Source organism: Phymastichus coffea, unplaced genomic scaffold (genome assembly GCF_024137745.1).
Source record: "Phymastichus coffea isolate CEN01 unplaced genomic scaffold, Cenicafe_Pcof_1.1 PCOF00006, whole genome shotgun sequence".
In the NCBI taxonomy this organism is placed as follows: Eukaryota; Metazoa; Arthropoda; class Insecta; order Hymenoptera; family Eulophidae; genus Phymastichus; species Phymastichus coffea.
In genome coordinates, this window is record NW_026706817.1 from 396,314 (window position 1) to 420,921 (window position 24,608).

General features: G+C 35.9%; 1 protein-coding gene across 2 annotated transcripts in view; it reads right to left on the minus strand.

Moving 5' to 3' along the window:
• LOC131668304 (glypican-4) overlaps positions 1-24,608 on the minus strand; it is a 412,396-nt gene that overhangs the window by 208,837 nt on the left and 178,951 nt on the right. For both annotated transcript variants that reach the window (XM_058942375.1, XM_058942366.1), the window contains exon 4: positions 13,657-13,799. In XM_058942375.1, coding sequence (XP_058798358.1) covers positions 13,657-13,799 — 143 coding nt within the window. The remainder of the gene's footprint in view (positions 1-13,656; positions 13,800-24,608) is intronic.

Genomic DNA, 24,608 nt, shown 5'->3' on the forward strand with positions numbered 1-24,608 from the left:
GCTATAAAAATATTATCGTCAACTAAGAATCAATTTCACCATATAATTTCAAATAATACAAATAATTACCACAATAAAAAGAATGCTAACAAACCTTTGTACTATAGAATAGAGAAATTACTAAAAATCTACAAAATCAACAAATTTAAATAATTTTATAATAAATAAAATAATATTTTATAATAATTTAAATAATTTAATAATTTTAGTGTACAAAGAAGAAGAGCCAGGACTACAACTAAACAACATTCAACTTGACCGGCACAAAATTTTTACCGAAGTAAAAAAAGAAATAGACTGTACAGTAGCAGCTGCTCTCTTACCAAACGAAGAAAATATATTACTCAAACTTCCAAAGCAGTATAGTAAACAAAGTGCCATTGAATTATTACTACAAAAAATAATTAATAATATAATAAACAAAAACCACAAATGTATTATTTATATAAATTCCTTAGCAACAGCTAATTTGATACAAAATAGATATTAAAAACAATCTATAATACATAAAATAATCACTGAATTAGAGAAGTTAAATGAAAAAATTATAATTTTACACTCTTCTACACAATCACAAGAAATTACATCCATAAAAGAAGCAATAGAACTAGCAAGCAACTTAAGATACCCAACCAAAATATATAGTATACATAAAGAAGATCTTAATAATTATATTAACCATAAAAACAAAAAACGATGGAATAAAGAATGGCAAACAATACCAAATAAAAATTATTTACAACTGATAAAAACAAATGTACATGACATTAATCCAGCTTTACTATTGAATAGAAGAGACCAAATAATCATCTCCCGCTTAAGAATAGGTCATACCAAAATTACACACCAACATTTACTTAAAAAGGAAAATCCACCAATTTGCGACCAATGTAAAACTCACATCAGCGTACAACACATACTACAGGAATGTAAACAATACGATAACCAACGAAACGAATTTAAACTCAATAACAACACTAACCCACTAATAGATACAACAAACTGTAAAAATATAATTGCATTTATTAACACAACAAATTTGCGTCATGTGATATAAAATATAACAAACTATATAATTATTGTAAATATTACATTATCCTTGTAAATCCTACAAAAACATTGTAAACATTATACTGATATGTAATAACTAAAATAATGTACTTATACATTAGATATGTAAACAAATGTAATATACTATGTAGTCGCTTATACCTACAAGGGGGTGCGACTTTAAAATAAATTAAAAAAAAAACTACAGCCAAAGAAGACAAATACCTTTACCAAATGAGTTTGCGAAATCGAAAAGTGACCGCCTCGGAACTTGACGCCGATTTTAATGAACATGCACGAGGAAAATTGGTAAGTGTGAGTGCAGTGAAAAGGCGTCTTCGTGAAAAGGGACTTCTTAGTCGAATTGCTGTTAAAAAGCCACTACTACGAAGAATTAATAAAAAGAAACGCCTACAGTAGGCAAAAACAGACAGAAACTGGGAAGTTGATGATTGGAAGAAAGTGCTTTAGTCCGATGAATCAAAGTTTGAAATTTTTGGAAATAGCAGAAAAGTGTATGTAAGAAGAAGAGTTGATGAAAAATATATCGATGATTGTTTAATTCCCAGTGTGAAGCATGGTGGTGGTTTAGTCATGGTATGGGGTTGTTTTGCTGGGTAAAAAGTAGACGATCTGGTTAAAATTGATGGAATTTTGAAAAAATAAAGTTACCAAAACATTTTACAAAAGCATGCAGTGATGTCAGGGTAACAATTAGTTGGACGACAGTTTGAATTTCAACATGATAATGATCCCAAACACACTTCCATATTATGTAAAAATTATTTGTCGAATTTAGAAAGACAGAAAAAGCTGAAAGTCATGCAGTGGCCACCACGAAAGTGGAAAAATCTTACCTAGAGCCAAAAAAACCGAAAAAAAATAAAAAACAAAATTTAATGTTATTCTACCTAAAAAACGAAACATTTTTTTTATATAAGTTTTTTTCTATCAGTTGAATGTACGAAGATATGAAAAGTTGAAGAAAAGTGTAAAATTTTGGGAAAACAGCTGACACTGGCATCATATACGATGAAAATAATTTTTTAACGAGTGATTTAGATAGGGTTTGGAAAGAGCCACAAAATGCCGAGCTCCAAATTTTTATGTTATTTTTTTTCGAAATTTGACCGGAGATCAAAGATGAACAAGAGTTTTTACAATTTTCTGTCTTCAATTATCGATTGAAAAAAATTGAAAAAATATTTTATTATATTCATGACTTACACCATTTAAAAGCACTTTTCAAGAGCTTTCAAATGCGCCCCCGCCCGACTCTATACGTTAATCTGCATTAAAAATAGATAATTTCAAAGTTTTAATAATCTTGTCGGGGGGGGGGGGGGGTAAAAGTAGGTGACTGGGAGTGACTGGGATATACGAGGTGTGATCAAAAAGTAAGGTGAATTTTTATTTTTCTCAAAAAATATTTATTTATTCATCAATTTTTATTTTATCTCCTTCAAAGTAATCCCCCTCGGATATAAGGCACTTGTGCCAACGCTTTTTCCAATTCTCAAAGCATTTCAAAAATTTGTGATCTTGTTTAGTTCATCCTTCGATGCCGTCTTTATCTCCTCAATCGTGGCAAAACGCCGTCCTTTCATGGGCCTCTTCAGTTTTGGGAACAAGAAGAAGTCACAGGGGGCCAGATATGGGGAATACGGTGCCTGTGGCATCGTTACTGTGTTGGTTTTAGCCAAAAATTCGCGCACAAGCAACGATGTGTGAGCAGGGGCGTTATCATGGTGCAAAAGCCAATTTTTATTTTTCCACAAATTCGGACGTTTCTGGCGGATTACTTCGCGCAAATTGCGCATAACTTGCAGGTAATATTCCTTATTTACTGTTCTACCCTGTGGCAAGAACTCATGATGCACCACGCCCCTGCAGTCAAAGAAAACTGTAAGCAAAACCTTTACATTTGATCGAACTTGGCGTGCTTTTTTTGGTCTTGGTGATCCAGAATGCCTCCACTGGGACGATTGAGTCTTAGTCTCGACGTCATAACCGTATACCCATGTTTCGTCACCTGTTATAACCCTGTTGAGTAAATCTGGATCATCGTTGACGTCATTCAGTAGCTCTTGGGCGATGCTCATGCGACGTTTCTTTTGGTCGAAATTGAGCAATTTCGGAACAAATTTCGCTGACACACGTCTCATGTCTAAAACACTCGTCAAAATTGATTGGCACGAACCAAATAAGATGCCAATATCATCAGCAATTTCTCTAATGGTAATTCGACGATTTCCCAACACTATTTTCTTTACTTCTTCAACATTCTCATCAGTTGTTGATGTGCTGGGGCGTCCAGAACGAGGTTCGTCGGCGGTGTCTTCTCGGCCTTCTTGGAAGAGTTTATACCACTTGTAAACATTTTTTTGGCTTAAAGTAGACTCACCGTATGCCACTTTCAGCATTTCAAGTGTTTTGGAACATTTGATTCCATTTTTCACACAAAATTTAATGCAAACTCTTTGATCCATGTTTTTAGATAGCAGCAAATCGTGGAGCACGCAAAACACTTCTAACCTTGATGCCTCTCACAAACAAACCAAACATACTACAAAGCTGAAATTTGGAACGTATGTTCTAGACGAGTGTACCGACATAACCAAATAAAAAAGTCGAAGATCGAACGGACGTAGCCCGCTAAATTTCAAAATTCACCTTACTTTTTGATCACACCTCGTATATATATATATATATATATATATATATATATATATATATATATATATATATATATTGAAAGAATTACTACCATCTATTCATTATTAAAATGAGCGTTGACGTATTCGAACGTAAGCTTTGACATCGAGCTAACGACCGTTGTGGTTCACCAAGTCTCAAATTCAAGCTCATGTCAGAAGGTCATTTCGATCTGCAAAATAAAAGATTAACCCATTAATACCCAAGCCGAATCTGGTAGAGATAGCCTTCAAATAACTAGTGAGTTCATGTTATAGCTCAAAAATAATTTACACGTGTTTTTTCCTTTTGCATTTCCAATTGTTTATAAAAAGTTATTTAGAGAAATTGACAAAAGTTTTAGTTTTTTGAAAAACTATTTACGGCAATCGATTCTACGGGAAAAACCAAGGCGAAAACCTCTGTAAGATTTTCTTGTCAGACTCGATTTTGTTGGTCTATATTCGTTATAAACAACTTGAAACTGAGAAGTGATGCTGACAAAAACCTCTCTAACATTATTTTTTTCGACCCAACTGTTTTTGTTAATCATTATCGGTAAAAGAACTACTTTCTTCAAAACAGATCCTTAAAAACAATTACGAATGATTTTCTCTGTGAGTTTTGCAAAAATAAATATCACATTTTGAACAACAATATTCAGTCAATACTGAACAATTTTCGTTATCACACTTTATACGTTTCCCAATCTTTATCTGATGTTCCTCTGTCGGAGTTTCAACTTTTTTCTGTCGTTTGGGTCGATGAGTATTTTCGAGTTTTTGAATATAATATTCATAAACTTCCTCCACAATATCTTTAGAACCTTTCTTCTCATCTGGTTGGAGTTTATTGTAAATAACAGTAGCATTAGCTAATGAAGCTTGAATAAGTCTCATGAAGAGACACCACGTCCATTTTTTGCTTCGGATTGTAGGCATAAGTGCATTACAATGCTGGTCGTGTAAGTCTACTCCACCCATGTGCCTATTATACATTGAAAAAGCTTGAGGAAAGAGAATTTTTTGTTTAGTTTTATTATGCCATCTTTTCATTTCAACTTTCGGTTCATCTCCATATTTAGTTAAGAGAACTGATACGGGTTTTGAGTCCATCACCGTTATGTAATTCAGTTTTGAATTGGCTTCATGAACTGAGATAGTGGTTCCTCTATCAGCTTTCTTTGACATATCGATTTTTGCTTTGACGCGATTTTGACGAACAGTTGCTGTAGCCAATAATCCAATATTTCTTAAATAAATCATGAGATCTGGAGATGTAAAGAAGTTATCAAAAAGTAAATGATATTTTGCCAGATTTTCATTTTTAACCGTCTCCAGGAACCTTTGAAGTAATTTGATAACCACTCTCGATCCCAAACAAATAGAAGCTAAAGGATTTTCAGATTCAGTACCAAACTTGCCCGTATATATATCTAAGTCATATATATATATCCATCTGAAGAACATAGTGCCCATAGCTTTATCCCAAATCTTATAGGTTTGTTCCTAATGCATTGCTTGATGCTGAATCTTCCAAAATATTTGACCATAAATTCGTCAATTGACAAATTATAATAAAAAAATCCATATCTCATACAATTTTCCCTAAATAATTCAAATAAATATCTGACTTTCCAAACTTTATCTTTTTCATCTTTGTCTTGAAGTTTATAAAACCTAATGTTTTTTTTTATTTTTACAAATTTTTCCCTTGGCATAAGTTCTTTTATTATTGGACACTGCAAAAGTCGTTTGTTGGACCAATAGTCAGACTGCTTTTTCCTAGAATTGATTATAGTAATCATAATGATCACGATGAATCGATCTAAATCATCATTGGTCAATTCAAAGTGGTTTTCGGAAGTAGCTTCTATAATAAAGTTTTTCATTGATTGAGAAAAAAAGAGTTCAAACAATTCCAAAGAACTTTTTGAGTAAAATGATGAAATAGATGAAAGATTATAGTCATCATCTGGAAGATCGTCATAATTCAAAGCATTATCACGCCAATCATACTTATGATTCGGTTCTAGTAACTTCTGGTCACTAGTATAAGAACTCTTTATATGTTCATACGATCCTGTAGGAAGCGGCCGAAGTGAAGTATATTCTTCTTCTTCATTACTTGAACCTTCATCTGAGCTCTCATGCTCTGTTGGAAGAAATGCAATATCAACATGATGGTCACCATCTATCATCACCGTCAACCATCTCATTCAAATCAGCAATTCTTCGCCTCGTTATGGTATTATAGTTTTATATTGAAGTATATAAAAAGAACAAAATCAGTAATTTATTCAATATAATAGAATGGTCTTCTATTTCACTGAGTGACAAGCTATCGTCGAAATAGTATATGACACCGAACTATTTAGTCGATTTACATTTGAAATGAAGATAGGAATGAAAATTAGAAAGAATTATAAAATTATGAGGAATTTTTACTGATGGTGTGAGTATTTCAGTACAACCGTAGAAAATCTTTTTCAAGTTATTTTTAGTTCACATTCGGTTCATAAAATTCAAATGATGGAAACTGCTTTATGATTTCTAATTACAATTGTATGATAAAAGGCTAAAGAGGTTTTGGCCTTGGTTTTTCTCGTAGAATCGATTGCCGTAAATAGTTTTTCAAAAAACTAAAACTTTTGTCAATTTCTCTAAATAACTTTTTATAAACAATTGGAAATGCAAAAGGAAAAAACACGTGTAAATTATTTTTGAGTTATAACATGAACCCAATAGTTATTTCAAGGCTATCTCTACCAGATTCGGCTTGGGTATTAATGGGTTAAAGAATGTTGTTCCACCACTAAATTCTGACGATGTCGTTAATTTGCGTACTGTCCAACGTTCAGTAGGAAGTAAAAACTGTTACAGACTAGTGTCATAGCATACTTGAAGAGAAATCTCAGTAACTTAGTTGAAATAAATAAATCAGTGATAAAAATAGATACTCAAAATACAGCAATACACGTGTCGTCTCATGGAACATCAAAAAGTAGTGGAAGAGCTTCTCAAACCAGCCAGATGTAATTATCCACGACGCAAGTACGATATTCGAGGAATAGACCTGGCAAGTCGATCTCATCGATATGCAGGCTTATTCTAAAAAAAAATCGCGGCTACAATTGGCTTTTCACGATAATCGATAATTTTTCGAAACATGCATACTAGTGAAAAAGAAAACCGGTAGTGATGTGGCTGCAGCACTGAAATTTGTTTTGGTGAAAGGTCGAGTACCAAATAATCTTCACACGGATAGAGGCAAAAATTTCACAATGCAACTTTTGGAGCTCTTATGAAAAAATATAACATTAATCTCTACTCGACTTATAGTTCACTCAAAGTTTCAATATGTGAACGATTTAATTGTACGTTCAAAAAATGCTATGTGGATAAAATTTAGTCTACGTGGCAATCACAAATGGGTAGATATACTACCAAAGCTCACTGCTGCTTACAACAATCGTTAACACAGAACAATTGGTATGAAACCTATTCAAGTGACAACGGTGAATCAAGCTCAAGTATTACGTATCAGTATACGTTTTTAAGAGATAGAACTACAAGTCTAAGTGTAAAGTGCAACAATATGCAGTGCAGAGATATTGTGAATTAGTTTTTTTCGCCGAAAAGTGAGTTGTGTAAGGATGTTCTCGACCGAGCTATTGAAGATTTGTCAGAAGAATTCCATATGAATATGAACTCGACGCTGTAGAGCAACAGATCATCGATGCGCTACGGACACCGGTAAGAGGATCAAATGAAAAGAAAGAGGCATCAACTCATTCGGCGTAAACAATAAAAATGCCGTTAACACCGCATCAATCAATTAGGTAAGTTTATTCGTTTAATTACTTATTTGGTTTTTTTCTTTTATATCTCACTATTTCTCTTACACTATTTTTAATATGAATTTTACAAGGCAAGTCGGCGATTGTGCGCAAACTACGAGGGTGGTCCGATAAGTACTTAGCCTACAAAAGAAAAACGAAAATTTTGGAAAAGTGGCGTTTTATTTTTCAACATAGTCTCCTTTTAGTTCGATACACTTGGCCCAGCGATGCTCCAAACTTCTTTAACCCATCTGAAAAATACGTTTCCTCGAGGTCTGAAAAGTAGGCTTCCGTGGCAGCGATTACCTCCTCATTCGACTCAAATTTCTGCCCGGCGAGTGACTTTTTCAAGTTTGGAAACAAAAAGATGTCGTACGGGGCTAAATCTGGAGAATACGGTGGATGGAGCAGCAGTTCGTAGCCTAATTCGACCAATTTGGCCATGGCGACGGCGGAGGTGTGAGCCGGTGCATTGTCATGGTGGAAGAGCACTTTTTTCTTCGCCAAATGGGGCCGTTTTTTCTGCAATTCGACGTCGAATCGGCCCAATAAATCGGCATAGTACAGCCCTGTGACCGTTTTGCCCCTCTCTAGGTAGTCGATGTAGATCACACCTTGTGAATCCCAGAAAACGGTGGCCATCACCTTTCCGGCCGATGGGGCAGTCTTCGACTTCTTCGGAGCACTTTCGCCGGGTAAAGTCCACTGTTTCGACTGTTCCTTGGTCTCTGGTGTATACCATGCATCCATGTTTCGTTGACTGTCACGAAACGACGCAGAAACTCCTTCGGATTGCGCTTAAACAGCGTCAGACATTGCTCTGAAGTTGTCTCACAGTTGCGCTTGTTGTCCGGAGTGAGCAAACGCGGCACCCATCGCGCCGACAGCTTTCTCATGCTCAACATTTCATGCAGGACATGACCCACGCGGTCTTTTGAGATGCCTACGATCTTAGCTATCTCGCGCACCTTCAATCGTCGATCTGCCAATACGAGATCATGAATTTTTGTCACGTTATCCTCTGTGGTAGCCGTTTTCGGAGCAGCTGGACGTGGCTCTTCAAAAATCGACGTGCGACCACGTTGAAACTCGTTAAACTAATTTTTGACGGTCGCCATCGAAGGAGAAGAGTCACCGTACACAGCACCCAAGCGCTTTTTGATTTCGCTGCGTGATTTCCCTTCCAAAAACAAGAATCGAATCACCGACCGATACTGCTCTTTTTCCATTTTTCAAAAATCAACGGACACACTTGCTTTCACACGCTCTCAAAAATAAACTACAACTCCGATCCGGCTGAAATCTTGACAGTAACCATCGAGAAGGTTTTACTACGTGATAGAATATTTCTTTTGCGAGAGTGGCGCCATCGGGTGGTGAGGCTAAGTACTTATCGGACCACCCTCATATTTTGCGCTATTGTGCGCAGTATAGTATGGTACAGTGTGTATCCATACATTAATTTTCATGTATGTTATTGTGCATAAGAGTTTCCATGTAAAAATAATTATATGCTCAATTGTCAGCTTGTCTTTTATAATATTTTATTTCATTGAATAGTAATTTTTTACCTTTCTCTTGCATAATGAATTTTGTAATGTTTTATTAAAATTCTATGAAATAAAATATTAAAAAGTTCATATGTAAACTGTTGTGTACAATAACATACGTGAAAATTGATGTATGGATATACTGTACCATACTATACTATACACAATAGTTTATGTGTAAAAGTTATATGCGCAATCGTCGACTTCCCTTGTAAATTTCGTAGTGAAAAAATAGTATAAGAGAAAGAGTGAGAAATGAACGAAAAAGGAAACGGTCGATGTCTGTAATAGTGACAAAAAAACGAATGTAAAATAGTAACGGATATGCGCTAGACAAAACAAAAGTGAAGAATGTCGGGACGGTCGAGATAAGACTGAAAAAGGAATTAAACGGTTTTTTTTTTATTTCGTAATGAAAAAAGAAATTAAAGATTTTCTTTCGAGGAAATATTATATGGAATTATACAGGGTGTTCCAGACCACCCGTACACCCCCTCTAGAATCCAAAATAATGGATTAATCAAAAACTGCTTCAGACAAAAGTTACTGGGCTTCGAGGGGGACATATCCGTACGACCTTGGCTTTGACCTTGGAGGTCATGTTCAAGGTCATTTCAAGGTCAACTTTGTTTTTTTAAATAGGAACCCCCATTTTTGACAACGAAAATCGAAAGAGCGGGAAATTTTACATCCAAAACGATATTTTAAAATTTTTTTTCATGGCCTTGAGAAGGTCGATTGAAGGTCAAATGCTTGAAAAACTGCCAAAAGTGTTTTTTTTAATTTTTAAGATATCGAAAAATGACCTCTACAAAGTTTGTTCAGAATAGAGTGGGCCACCCAATGCACCAAAAACCTTTGACCTTTAACCTCATTTTGAATGTCATTTCAAGGTCGAAGTGTTTTTTGTAATGGAAACCCCTATTTTTGACCCCGGATTCGCACATAGCGCGAGAAATCAGAAAGAAACATTCAAAACGCAGTGAGTGGAAAAAATTTATCCGGCAAAAAAACTGTACCTATGTCTCTGCTTGCTCCTCATTTAAAACAACTTGACTTTCGGTTTGGATAACCCGTTTTTTAACGGGTATCGATTTTTAACGCGAAACATTTTGTAAATGTTTCGCTAATAATATTGGATCTAAATTTCACATGACCTTAGCGATGAACGTCGTGGATCAATCGAAATTCAACATAATACCTTATCCAAACGTCGGATTTCGCGCTATGTGCGAATCCGGGGACAAAAAGAGGGGTTTCCATTACAAAAAACACTTCGACCTTGAAATGACCTTCAAAATGAGGTTAAAGGTCAAAGGTTTTTGGTGCATTGAGTGGCCCACTCTGTTTTGAACAAATTTTATAGAGGTTATTTTTCGATATCTTAAAAATTAAAAAAACGCTTTTAGGCAGTTTTTCAAGCATTTGACCTTACATCGACCTTCTCAAGGCCATGAAAAAAAATTTTAAAATACCGTTTTGGACGTAAAATTTCCCGCTCTTTAGATTACCGTTGTCAAAAATAAGGGTTCCCATTTGATAAAAAAAGTTGACCTTGAAATGACTTTGAAGGTCAAGCTCAAGGTCAAAACCAAGGTCACCACTGGATTCAGTATATCTCAGGACTTACTGGGGTGTCCCGGAACTTTTTGGACACCCTGTATAATAGTAATTTGTATAGAATTATTTATTATTATTAATTAATTAATTATTATTTATTATTATTATTAATAATAATTACTAATAATTTAAGAGTTATTTTTTATTAATAAAAAAATTTTATTTATATAAAAACGATGTATATATTTACTATTAACCCCCTTCCACTGTACTCCACTATTTTATTAATTAATAATCAGTACATATATAGATTCATGTAAGTATACATGCATACATACGTTGTGATTAATTGTGTATACAATATATATAGCATTCAAACACACTACATACACATACACACGATAACGCGTGATCTTAAAACACGCGCACACATGCGGATGAACTTGGGCGGGGGTGCGGGACTGCCGTTCTAGTCGCTTTTTGGCTGTGTAGCTAAAATACGCAATAAGAGTTATCAAGAGCTAAAAGCAGACGTGGCTCACAGTAGTTGCTAGAGGCTACGGTCTATCGATCCATAGGACGCGAGATTGATTCCCCGTGGTATCTGCTCATTTTTTTAATGAGCTAAATCTGCATTACACTGTATACACGTAAATTGCATAAATTAATTAAATTCAATTAATCATAAAAAAATTTTAATATTTAAAACGCATTTCACATTGGGCGGGCGGGGAGAGAGGCGGGGACACTTGTACATGATCTGAGGGTGCTGATCTGATAGATCATGCACTTTAGATCACTGATCTGAGGCCCCCCTGATCTGTGTCCTCTCTGATTTACCTACTAAATAGCACTAGAAATTAAAAATAACGAGTAAAACTTACGAGTAAAACTAAAAAATGTACGTCAGAAAATATTGCTTTCCTTGTGAAATATAAACTAAGAAGTGAAGAAAGTGCTGAAAAACAGTTTTTTTGTATTTGTCCTGGTTCTAATGTATCTTAACGGTTGAAAATCGGTGTAAATACGTTTCCAACTACTCCAAAAAGGATGCCGTAGTTGGTTTTTGAAAGTGGCTAGGGGCACAAATAACTATAGAAAGTCGGCTATGGCCTTTGAACAATTAAAATTGCACAATACATCTAATGATTAAAATGAATAAAAACCAACTTTATTAACTATGTAGAAAGCGAGGAAGTACAAATTTCAAAGATAATCAAAAATTATCAAAAGGTAGAAAGTACAACGGTCACTGTAAGAAATGTGAAGATTATCTGATAATAAATACAACAAAAAAGTATGAATGTTGGACATAGTCTATACTGAAAATAAAACATTATCAATGACTATCTTAGTTAAAATAGAATATTTCTTAAGTATTTAAAAAGAAATACGACCGTCAATCCGAACGGTTATTCGATCCGTGGTCGACCGCACAAATTATTTAAAAGGGATTTCGGAAGACAAAACTAATGTTGAGATTAGCTTGGGGACTAGTGATAGATAAAATTCGGAAAAACTTAGTTGAATCCCACTTCTAATTATAAAATCGAAAAAAGAAATCCAATAGTAAATTAGATGTAATTTCGGCGTTAATCCGCTCAAACGTATTAACAAGATTATCGGTTAGCTGTAAAGACGCGATCCATTATCACGACCGATGCCGAGGCTAGCTAAAATGGTTCGGGCATATATGTGTGAATGATACGCCCGAACATGCAAGAGAGAGAGAGAGAGAGAGAGACATAGGCACTGACCTTCGTAATCTGATGACCGCCTCCTACTATTCACCACTGCTGTTATTATCGTTACTATTATCCGTATCCGGTTTTTGACAATTTCTACTTTCCGCTCGGATAAACGACAGACGTCCATGTGGACTTTCATCGGTATCCTTACATATTCGGGTACCGAAAATCAACACTGACTAGGCGTAAGTCAACCACCCACAAAAAAATTTATTTGACCAACAAGCTTCTCGCACCGGGCATGTATCCATAGTAATCACAATCCAGCGTCACCGCGCCTGAAAACAACTCCAAATCCGTTGGAAAATAGACGATTCGTCTGATCTAACTGTCAAGCAACAACTCTCCCTGAATCTCTCTCTCGTCAAATTTCTCGTCGTTTCCCCTTTCCCTCAATCCTATGTTCGCCGTCTTTTCTCCTCATCTAAAGTCATCATACATACACACTCTCATCCTAAAGTGGCGAACGGACAATTGTGTAAGCCAACAGACGAATTGGCAAAGCAGTGATTTTTCATTACAAGTAATTGATCAAAAGGCATGACAAAAATATTTGTCAGAGTTTAGATTGTTGGTGTAAAATCAATTGCATTTTAAATATAATTTGTTTAGTCGTTTCTGTTTTTGCCGTAAAATCGAATGCTGCTATTAGTTTGTTGAAATAAAGAAATGTATGATAATTTGTTTAAATAATTTTCTCATAAATAATTGTAACTATCAAAAGAAAAAGCATCGGTAATTCTTTTATAGTTAGATTGAGGTTATCTCGGCTAGAATTGATTTAGGTTTTAATGGTTTAAGTCAATTTTTTGGAAATAATGAGAGATTACGTTACAAATATTTTTACATACTATTTAAGTCATCCTTAATCATATTTAATAATAAAATTATAGTTACTATGACTTTGAATTTAGTCACTTTTCGGAAACATTGTACCAAAATGATTCCATTAATTTAAATAGAAAAAAGTTATATTGTTTTGCATTAAAATTGGTAAGATAATGCCATTATTTCTATACATATACAATGAAGCAATGTTAAGGTAGTTAATAAAAATTGTAAATACTTCAAAATTTACCAAAGATTGCGATTTTTATGTAAAATAATGACAATACCCATATCTTCTCATAATCTACCCATGTCGCTCCAGGTTCCTCTATGTCACTATAGGTAACATATATATATTATTAAAAGTTTATTTCTAAACACTTACCGAACCTTTAGCATAATATTTTTCAAGCTCACGGAATAAGTCGATGAATACGTAAGCATTTTGCTCGTATAATATTCCATATGTCTTTTTAAACATCTCGTGAAAGCTCCTCTTACTGGCATTTAAGAGATCATTGAAGAAATCTTAAAAGAGAAAAACAGATATGACATATAAGTATCAATAATTGAGCATAATATGTAGATAAATAAAAGAATATACAAAAGTCTCAAGTAAATAGAATAGCAACAAATCACAATACAAGGAATTTTAGGACAAATGAAATATGGTTTCAAAAGTTCGAAATGATCAAATATATAATTTTATTACTTGAAAAAAATCATTTACTACTCTTGACATTGAAGAATCTTAAAGAGGGTGAAATAACCTTCAACAATTTTATTATAACTCATAATCAGTTCCTTTTTTAGCTAACAAAATTGAGAAGAATATATATATATTATTTTATTTCAACTTTTTGTTACATTTTGCTTTACATTTCCTACTTCACTATTTGTGTCTCGTGTCCAGTTTGTGCTAATGTATGTGTTTTGTGTGTGTGTGTATGTGCGTGCGTGTGTTTTATGTATATGTGTGCGTATGTAGGTGTGTCTGCAAATCTTGTGTCTCTATATTATGTGTCTGTCTGTTCAGCCTTTCTTCCCTTTTTTCAATTGCTTAATTTTCTCTTTCTCTCTCTCTTCGAGATCTGCCTTTACCACTCTTCTGTTTCACCCTTTATTGCTTATTTTCTTTTCGACTTCTTCCTTTGCTCCTTTCTTTTGCCTTTTCACCTCTGCCTTTCTTTTGCCTTTTCACCTCTGCCTTTCTTTTGCTTTTGCTCTCTTTCTTGCTAATCATCTCACCTGTCTTTCTCTTTATTAGGGCTTTGACACCTTTTTCTCATTTCCTATAGCTTCCCCTGCCTGACATTTCCTCAGCCTCACTTATTTTTCTTAGTGTCTTACAATTTTGTCTTCTTGTTTTCCTTTTTATTTCTCTTATTCGCTTCTTATTCTTTTCCATTTTTGCTCCATCATCCAATACCTGCTTCCTCTCGCTTGTGTAGTTGCTAGTACGTGTGTTTTGTGTGTGTGTGTATGTATGTGTATGTTTGCGTGTGTGTGCGTGTTTTGTGTATATGTGTGCGTATGTAGATGTGTCTGTGAGTCTTGTGTCTCTGTCTTCTGTTCCTGTTTGTTCTGCCTTCCTTCCCACTTTTTCCTCTACCTCTCTTTCTTTAACCTCACTTGTTTTTCTTAGGGCCTTGTAATTTCGTCTTCTTGTTTTTGTCTTCCTTTGTCCTCTTCCTTTCCATTTTAACTCCTTCATCCAGGCTATCTTTTCTTTGTTTCCTATTATTTTTCCTGTTCTTCCCCTTTCTTTTTGCTTTTTTCACTTTTTTCTACTATGTGCTTCCGATTTTCTTCCTCTTTCATACACATTCTACATGTCTTATTTTCTTCTTTTTCCCAATACCTGCTTCCTCTCGTTTCATTATCTAACCTAAACCTTTCCCTTATTTGTAGGCCTTTTATTCTTCCCTCTCCTTGAATTTCCTTTAATCTATATTTTTTCATTTCTTCTTTCAGTTCTTTCTTCTAGTTCTTTTTCTTCTTTTTTCTTCAGCTCTTCTCTTATTTCTTCCGAAAACTCTTCTCTCATTTCGTCTCCCTCTTTCCTCTCTCTATATATTTTACTTTTTTCTAGCCTTTCCTCTCTCTCCTCCTTTTTACCCTATTTATCTTTTTTATTTCTTTCCCTTTTCTTTAGATCTCTTTATGCTTCTTTTTTTATTGGGCCTACTCTTTCTTCTCTTATTTAGTTTTCATACCTCATTGCTCTTTCTAATGCTGTTTCTTTCATTTCTTGTCTTCCTGTTTCCTATCGTATTAAGTATCTTGACGTGATTCTATCTAATCCCAATAAGCAATTTATGTATTTTAGTTGTAATCTCTCTATTTCTTCGTATCTCTTCCACCCTAGGTTTCTGCTCAATACATAATCATACTTTTCGCCAGTGCGTCCAGCAGGTTCATCCCTAGCTCCCAATTTTCTCTAAATAGCTTTTCTCCTAGCCCCCATAGTCTTCCGAGTCCCATATTTATTTTCCCTTCTACCTTCTTTATCTGCTTTTTATTTCCGATATTTCTGATTTTTATTTCTGATTTTTATTTCTGCATATCACATATCCCAAGTAATTGTACTCTTTAACCATCTCTATCTTCTCACCCTCCCATTCGGATTCTTCTTCCTTTCCCCTTCCTCCTCCTCTCCTGCATTTCATCATCTTTGATTTTCCTACATTTAGCTCTAATCCCCTATCTTCCAGGTATCTTTTTAATTTTTTCAGTATCGCTTTCATTCTACTTTCACTCTTTGCCATCATCACTATATCATCTGCATATCCTAATGTCCATATTTTCTTCCTTCCTATCACTACCTCTTGTTCTTGCACCTGTTTAATCTTGACTTTCAGGTCGGCGAAGGCAAGATTAAATATCGTGGTGCTCAAAGGGCAACCTTGCCTTACGCCTTTGTAAGTCTCAAACTCCCCAATTATTTCTCCTTCAACTCTTACCTTACTCTCTGTTTTCTTATATATTTCTTCTATTATTTTTCTGATTTTCCCATTTATCCCTTTCTCTTTCATGATTTCCCATATTTTCTTCCTCTTCATCCTGTCAAAAGTAGCCTTCATGTCAGCAAAGAACGTACAGTTTTCCTCCTTTTTCCCTTATTGTCTTCCCTATTATTGTTTTTAATATATATATTGCGTCCATTGTTCCTCTTTTCTTTCTGAATCCCATCTGCGTATCGCTTAGCGTCTCTTTTACTTCTAGTTCTCTTTCCAGCTTTTTCCTCAGTATTTCCATGTACATTTTATATCTTGTATCCATCAGCGTTCCTCTGTAGTTTATTACTACTTCTTTCCTCCCTTTCTTATACAGGGTGTCCCATTTTAACTTACGCACCAAGATAACCCAAAAACTATGAGAGCTAGCGAAAAATGTTTCGAATAAAAGTTACTCGTCTCCGAGGGGGACATATTATGGTGACCTTGACTTTGACCTCGAGGGTCATTTTCAAGGTCATTTGAAGGTCAACTTTGTTTTTTCAAATAGGAACCCCTATTTTCGACCCCGGATTCGGAAAGAGCGGAAAATTCTACATTTAGATGACCTATCATGCGTGGGGTCCGGGAGACCCGCCAAGGTCATTTGAAGGTCAACTTTGTTTTTTTAAATAGGAACCCCTATTTTCGACCCCGGATTCGGAAAGAGCGGAAAATTCTACATTTAGATGACCTATCATGCGTGGAGTCCGGGAGACCCGTCAAGGTCATTTGAATGTCAACTTTGTTTTTTCAAATAGGAACCCCTATTTTCGACCCCGGATTCGGAAAGAGCGGAAAATTCTACGTTTAGATGACCTGTCATGAGTGGGGTCCGGGAGACCCGCCAAGGTCATTTGAAGGTCAACTTTGTTTTTTCCTGAAGTACCCTACTTTTTTTATCACGGATTCGGAAACAACAAAAAATTCTACGTTCAGGCAAGGTGTAACTTGTGGTTGATCATTCAAGAACATGTGAAGGTTAACTATTTTTCATAGGAATCGCTATTCTCGACCCCGGATTCGGGAAGTATGGAAGGTTGTCCGTTCTGTCAAAGTCGAGATGTAACGTGTATTCAATTCTTTATTCTCATTTAGAGGTAAAAGTAAGTTTTTGAATAAAAACGTCGATTTTTGTTTTGAACGGAGTGACGAATTTAGTGTTGAGATGAGTGATTATTAATAGTAAGCATTTTTTTAACAACTGTTGAAAAAGTCATTGAGCGTTTTTCATGTAAGTATTAACAAATTATTACCACTCTTGTGGTTAGTGTTATCTTTCAAATATGCATTACGTCTTTGATATTTCTTCACAGAATGACCAATTATTGTTAACCAAAGTTGACCTTCAAATGACCTTGGCGGGTCTCCCGGACCCCACGCATGACAGGTCATCTAAACGTAGAATTTTCCGCTCTTTCCGAATCCGGGGTCGAAAATAGGGGTTCCTATTTGAAAAAACAAAGTTGACCTTCAAATGACCTTGGCGGGTCTTCCGGACCCCACGCATAATAGGTCATCTAAACGTAGAATTTTCCGCTCTTTCCGAATCCGGGGTCGAAAATAGGGGTTCCTATTTAAAAAAACAAAGTTGACCTTCAAATGACCTTGGCGGGTCTCCCGGACCCCACGCATGATAGGTCATCTAAATGTAGAATTTTCCGCTCTTTCCGAATCCGGGGTCGAAAATAGGGGTTCCTATTTGAAAAAACAAAGTTGACCTTCAAATGACCTTGAAAATGACCCTCGAGGTCAAAGTCAAGGTCACCATAATATGTCCCCCTCGGAGACGAGTAACTTTTATTCGAAACATTTTTCGCTAGCTCTCATAGTTTTTGGGTTATCTTGGTGCGTAAGTTAAAATGGGACACCCTGTATATTAGTACTATTATTCCCTTCCTCCATTCTTTCGGGTATCTTTCTCCGTTCCATATTCCATTTAAGCATTTTGTTATAAATTTTTACAAGCCTTTCGTGCCATCCATCCACACTTCATTTGCTATACCATCTTCTCCTGTCGCCTTTTTCTTTTTCATTCTTCTTATTACCTCTTCTACGTTTATTTTGATTTCTTCACCGTCCTCCCCTTCGCTGTCTTCGGTTTCTTCCCCTTTGCTTTCTTACTTTTCTTTATCTTCCAGTTGTCCCTTGAAATGTTTTAACCATTCTTCTTTTCTTATGTTTTCATCTAATCCAATTCTTTTCTTCCTATTGCAATTCACTTTATCCCAGAATTTTCTTCTCGTCTTATCTTTTCGTATTTCTTCTGCCACTCTTTTCCTCTCAGCTTCTTCCGCTTTTCTTATTTCCTGTCTGTATTCTCTCTTTGCTTCTAGGTATTGACCTCTGTCTCCTTCCTCTTTTCTTACCTTATTTAACTCTGCCATCACCCTATCTCTTTTTATCCTACATTCTTCTCTCCACCAGCTTTTTTTCGATCCTTTTTTTTTCCTTATCTTCTTTTTTACGACTGCATTCCTCACTCTATTTTTTATTGCGTCTATCCATTTCTGATACTATCGTATACCTTCTTCGCTCCAGTCGGCTATCATTCTTTATTCCTCTTCTTTTCTTTCTTCTCCTATTTTATCTCCAAATTCCACTTTTACTGGTAAGTGGTCTGACTTTACCCTCTCTTTTATTTAAACTCTTTTTATCGCCTCATAACCTTCCTCGTTATCTACTATATAATCTATCATTGACATTCTCCTCGCTCCTATATATATTATTTCTCCCTCTTCATCTCCTTCTTTTCTCCCATTTGTTATCACTAAACCCATTTCTCCTGACTATTTTATCCTTTTTTCTCCCTCTGCGTTTAACACTTTGTCCTTGGCCTTTATTTTTTCTAGGTTTTCTGTCTCTCATTCTCTCCCTTCATTTCCTGTTCTTGCATTGAAGTCTCCTCCTATAATTACTGTTTTTCCTTTGTTTTTTTCAATCTCTTCGTTTAGATATTCATAGTTTTCCAGTCTCTCATGTTGCATATACACCGTTGCTATCATGTATTCTCTCCCTCCGATCTTTATTTCTCCTGCTATTATCTCACTTGTTCTTTCTTTCTTCCATTCAACCTTACTCATCCCTTTCCTCTCTCTTACCGCCATTATTCCTCCCCCTATTTCTCTCCCTCTTCTTCCTTCCCTTCTTGAGTCTCATTAATCTATGTTATACCCTTTCAATTGCTTCTCCACCTCAGCTTCTGCCCCTTGCCTCTTCACCCAAGTTTCCGTTAGACCTATTTTATCGAATTCCGTAATATATGAGCCGCTTATTTTGAAAGTGGCCTAACTCCATTCATCTTCAAATCGAGATATTGAAAGTTTAGGCCATTTTCAAACTACACGGCTCAGTTATTCAATTAATTCGGAAAACTTATGTGTAAAAAATGTATTATTTTCTCAGAATATAAGCAATCTGAAGTGCGTCACTGATAAATAACATGAAGCTGTACATGTAACCATTGTAAGCGGCAGAAAATTGAAAAACGGAGTTAGATCACTTTCAAAATAAACGGCTCATATTTCCAGTCGTCTTCCTGCATGCTCCTAATCCCCGCCACGTTCCAGAATAGTATCTTCACTGCCTCTCTTCCCTCTCTCTCCCTCATCCCCTCTCTCTTTTTTCCCTATTGTTTTCAAAACCCTTCCGCCCTTTTTCCTACCCATTTTCCCTCCCTGTTGCTCCACCACCATTCTTTTTCCTTTGACTTCCCCCCGTTATGCCACATCTTTACCTCTTTACCTTTACTTTTTATTTCTCTCGCTTTTCTTCTTACTCCTTCTCTTATCTTCCTCTGCTTCCACGTCCAGTCCTGATCTATATAGACCTTTTTCTGTCCGAGATTCTTTTTCCTCTTCATAATCCCTTCTTTTTGTTCCCGTGATGCGCATCTAATTTGTCACATTGTTTTTCCTCTTTCTCCCCGATCTTCCCTCCCCGTTGTCCGTCCTATTTTTCTCAGATTCACTATCTCCTCTTTCATTTCTAGTTCCTACCTTAACCAATCCTCTGCCTCTCCCTTCCTTTCCCATCTTACCCCCCCCCCCCCCCCCCCCCATCTAAGTCTATCACAATTATATTGTTTATCCTGCTTTCTCTATCCATTTTTTCTCTCATATACTCTATTTCATCCTTATTGCTTACTTCTGTTCCTCTATGCTCCTCGTTTCCTCCTTCCATACTTTTTTTTAGTTTCACGTACTCTTCTTCCAACTAATTCATCCTCTCCTGATTTTTCCTGCAGTTTCTTTTATCTAAGTTCTGCTTTTTCCCTTCTTCCTCTATCTCTTTTTTTCCTTTCTTCTCTCTCCCTCTCTTGTTCTCTCCTGACTTCTCCTACTTCTTTCTACCATCTTTTCTCTCTTCTTTTCCCCTCTGCCTCCATTCTTTCCATTTTCTCTATTATTTCTCTATTTATTCTTTACTCTTTTCTTCTTTTCCTCCTCTATGCCTTTCTTATCTATCTTTCCACCCTTATCTTTCATTTAACCTGCTGTCACAAACATTTCTTTCACTAACCCGTACTTCTTAATTCGCCTCTCTAATTCTGCGCGTGATACCACCTTTATTCCCTGTCTTACCTTTTCTGTCTTAGCCTTTACTTCTTACCGCTCCTCCTCTATACTTGCCTTTCCCGCTTCTTAATTTTCTCTCTTAACCTCAACTTTTCTCATTTCTTTTTTCCTCTCTCTCTGCTTTTTCTTACTCTTCTCCAAACCTCTCTCTCTCTCTCTCTACTCCACTTATCTTCCGCCTCCACCTTCTTTCCACCTCTATCTCTCCCCTCAAACACTTTTCCTCTCTAACTTTCTCACCAAAACTCGCACTCACAACCAAGACATGTCCACATCCCTCCACGAGTCGAAACCCACTCAAGTTAAGAAAAATATATTTTTATGATCAAAAAAGTGCTTTTACCAATGGCATCTGCCAAATTAATTCAAAATATTGACTAACAAAAATTACAATGTAGGAAAGTTTTGGAATAGAATTTTTGATGGTTTAAAGGGGGTAAAAAGTACTTGGAACTCCGATAATCGCAAGAATAACATCTAAACTTCAAGAATATTGGTCAATCGATTTGCCACCATAAGATTATTATCAAATAGACATCTCAAATGCGAAATTTATTATTATTATTGCGAAGTCATATATTATATTAAAACCATACCGTGTTATTTTCCGTAATGTCCGTCCGACAGATTTTTAACTCTAGTAACCCATCTTAATTATTGCTTTATTTTAATAATGAAGATATAGCATGATCATGGGTATCAACGTTTTCTGGTTCACCGGACTTCCCGTACATGTCCTCGTGGATGGTATAGCGTTGACCTGGAGGGTCACTCTGACACTTGGACATTGTCTACAAGGTATTCTAGAAATTTTGTTTCCACGTTGTTGCACACTAGATGGTCATCCTCGTGGACGGCGTCCAGTCGACGCAAAGGTCACCCTGATACCTGGACATCATCTCTTCGGTAAGTCATGATTTTTCGACAGAAACACTATATGCCTGCACGTTGTCAGGGATGATGTATCGTCGATCTGAAAGGTAACCCTGACACCACGGACGTGTCGTTCTAAGCGTTTTGTCCGAGCCTATCATATTTCTGATAGCGTCTTTAGACGCCTTTTTCTAAATTTTTGGTTAGATTGGACTCATCAGTAACGATGTCATCGGTAATAATGTTATGCAAACATTACCTGGCGTTTTAATATTTCAGTATGATGCTGCGTGTTTCCAGCGCTGCATATAACATGCTGCTGCCGAGTTCCCAGCACTGCATATTTTTGTATTCTGCTGCTGTGGTTCTAGCGCAGGATATACCTGTTACGTCTCGTGCATCAACTACGAATAGCTAATGAATGAGACGTTCCAATATGTTGACTAGTGGTCGGATATGTCTCACTTATAATAAATATATGTGGGAATGTATGTTTGATAAGTGTACTACCTTGATAACCGTAGCCTTTAATTGTTGATAAAATGTAGCAGGCTCTAACTGCTTGTTGAATTGTATGAATGTAGCAGGCTCTAACTGCTTGTTGAATTGAATAAATGTAGCAGGCTCTAACTGCTTGTTGAATTGAATAATTGTAGCAGGCTCTAACTGCTTGTTGAATTGAATAGGATAGGTTGTAGAATAATACTTGCACGAATATTACTTTGTAACAGTCGCGAGTTTATTAATTAAAATGATCACCAATTGTCGGACCGGTGTGTACGGAGTTGAGTCTTACAGGTACTTATTGACAGACTGACGGACTACTGATCAACTCCACTCGTAATGATGTTCATTGCTTTTTATATGTTAATTTTCAGGTCAGTATCGAATTGTGACATTTTGTTTTTTGCTGAATATACATTCTTGTGCTCGGGTGCTTTATTTCGGAGTGCTATTTGTTTCGCGTTTTGTCAGCTTTCTGCTGACGTGCGAATAGTTTTAGAAGCTTTGAATTTCACGAGTGTGCAGTTGTTACAAAAAGGATGCGTCGTAAGACGTAACACCCCAGGGCCTAAGACATTGCAATATGATTGCAATGTTTTGCATAAAAATACTTCTGAAATTCAAAGCTACTAGTTTGCGGTTTATACAGAGATTTTGTGGTATGTACATTTTATTTAGTATATAAGGAGTGCAGTTGCTCGACTTTGTACAGTTCAAGTTTTTCAGTTTATGATGTTCGGGTTCCTAAGGAAACGTTATTTCATGGTATGTGTAAGTATTAAAGATTGATTGTAATTCTTGTTGCCATGCTTTTTTTTTTTTTATTATTATTTTTTTTTATTTGTTGTTGTTATTTTCATTATATATTTTTTTTTTTTTTTTTTAGTTTGCGGATTGGCAGCATTCACGTGCTGTGAAGAAAGCCAGACGAGAGGGCTTGCCCCTTCCTGCCGGGCCGAAACCCGGAACCCGGAAGTATGTGAGGATAGATGTAAGTATTTAGCAATGTATATTGGTATTTTTATATATATGGATTAATTTGTTTCCTGTTTGCTTTGTTAGTTTCAGAGATGGCAATTGGTGCGGACTCTACGGCATTGCGACCGAGTGACGCGCACGGCCTTCTTCCTGGGGGAGTATGGGCCAGACGAAGATACTTGGGGTCTTCGTGACTTATTTTTTTATGGTTTGTTAGTTTATTGCAATGGTTTCCGTAGGGTATGCGTAGAAGTGTTTAGTGATTTTTATAATGTGATTGTAGGTCCAAGTGTGGACCACCGGTATAATTGCAATTGTATCTGAGTGTGATTATATTTGCAAATATGCTTGTAATTTTGTAAAAATAAATATATATTTTTTTCTGTTTTTAGATAAAAAGAACAAATCTTTGTTTTTTATTTCAATTCCTTTGTCATCTCAGCCTAATATCCTAAAGCGAATATCTCGCTTCCCTCCCCGCTTAAAATGTGGCCATGACGTAAAGCATTTGGGGTACTGAACGACATGACAATTAGATTTTTGTTGAAAATAGGTCATGTTTGTATTTGATTATTGTTGATTCGAGAGGTAAATTTTGTTGAGGAATAGGACAGTGTATATCTGGGTAAATTTGTATCTTGATGTCTGTGTCATTCAGTGTTTTTGTATGTAATGTTTCCAGTTGTATGTCTGCATTTTGTTCGTTATTTTCTGTCGTGTTACCATGGTTTTGTCGTTCTAGTGTCACTAACAGGTGGGTTATTGAGCTAAAGAAGACCCATAGTAGGTTCATAGACCAGCCATAAACCATATGCAGCGTATATCCTCTGATGATGGTGTCAATTGTCAATTTTGTTATTTGCAGTATTATTAATATCATGATGATTACTGATGAGATTGATCCGCACATGACTAGCTTGTTGAACATGTGATTCCATGTGCTTTCTGCCAATTTTGCAAGTGTATTTTCTGTAAAAATATTCCCTGTTGTTCCTTCTCCTGATATCTCTTTAGCTATAATATTTAGCAGAGATGCTTTTTCCATGGGGAACATTATTTGTTGTTGTAGTTGATCTAATTCTTGTTGTGAGTATATGCCGCTAGTTGCTAATGACTCTATGGATTCAAATTTCCAATTTATGTTTGTGTTTGGTTTGAGTGTTTGTGGTGATATTGTTTCCATTGGTTTCGGTGTTAGTTTTATCCATTTGTTATTTACTTTGTAGTATGTAGGTATGATGGAGTTGCAGTTCATTGGAGTACCTCTTCTTTTGAGGATATGCGTTTTTGGAGTAAGAAACCAGGTTTCATTGCCTGAAATTACTGGTAATTCGCTGTAGCATTCGTTAAGGTGCTGTGCCTTCACTACAGTAGGGGTGCATTTTATGACATGAACTGCTTCTCCGATG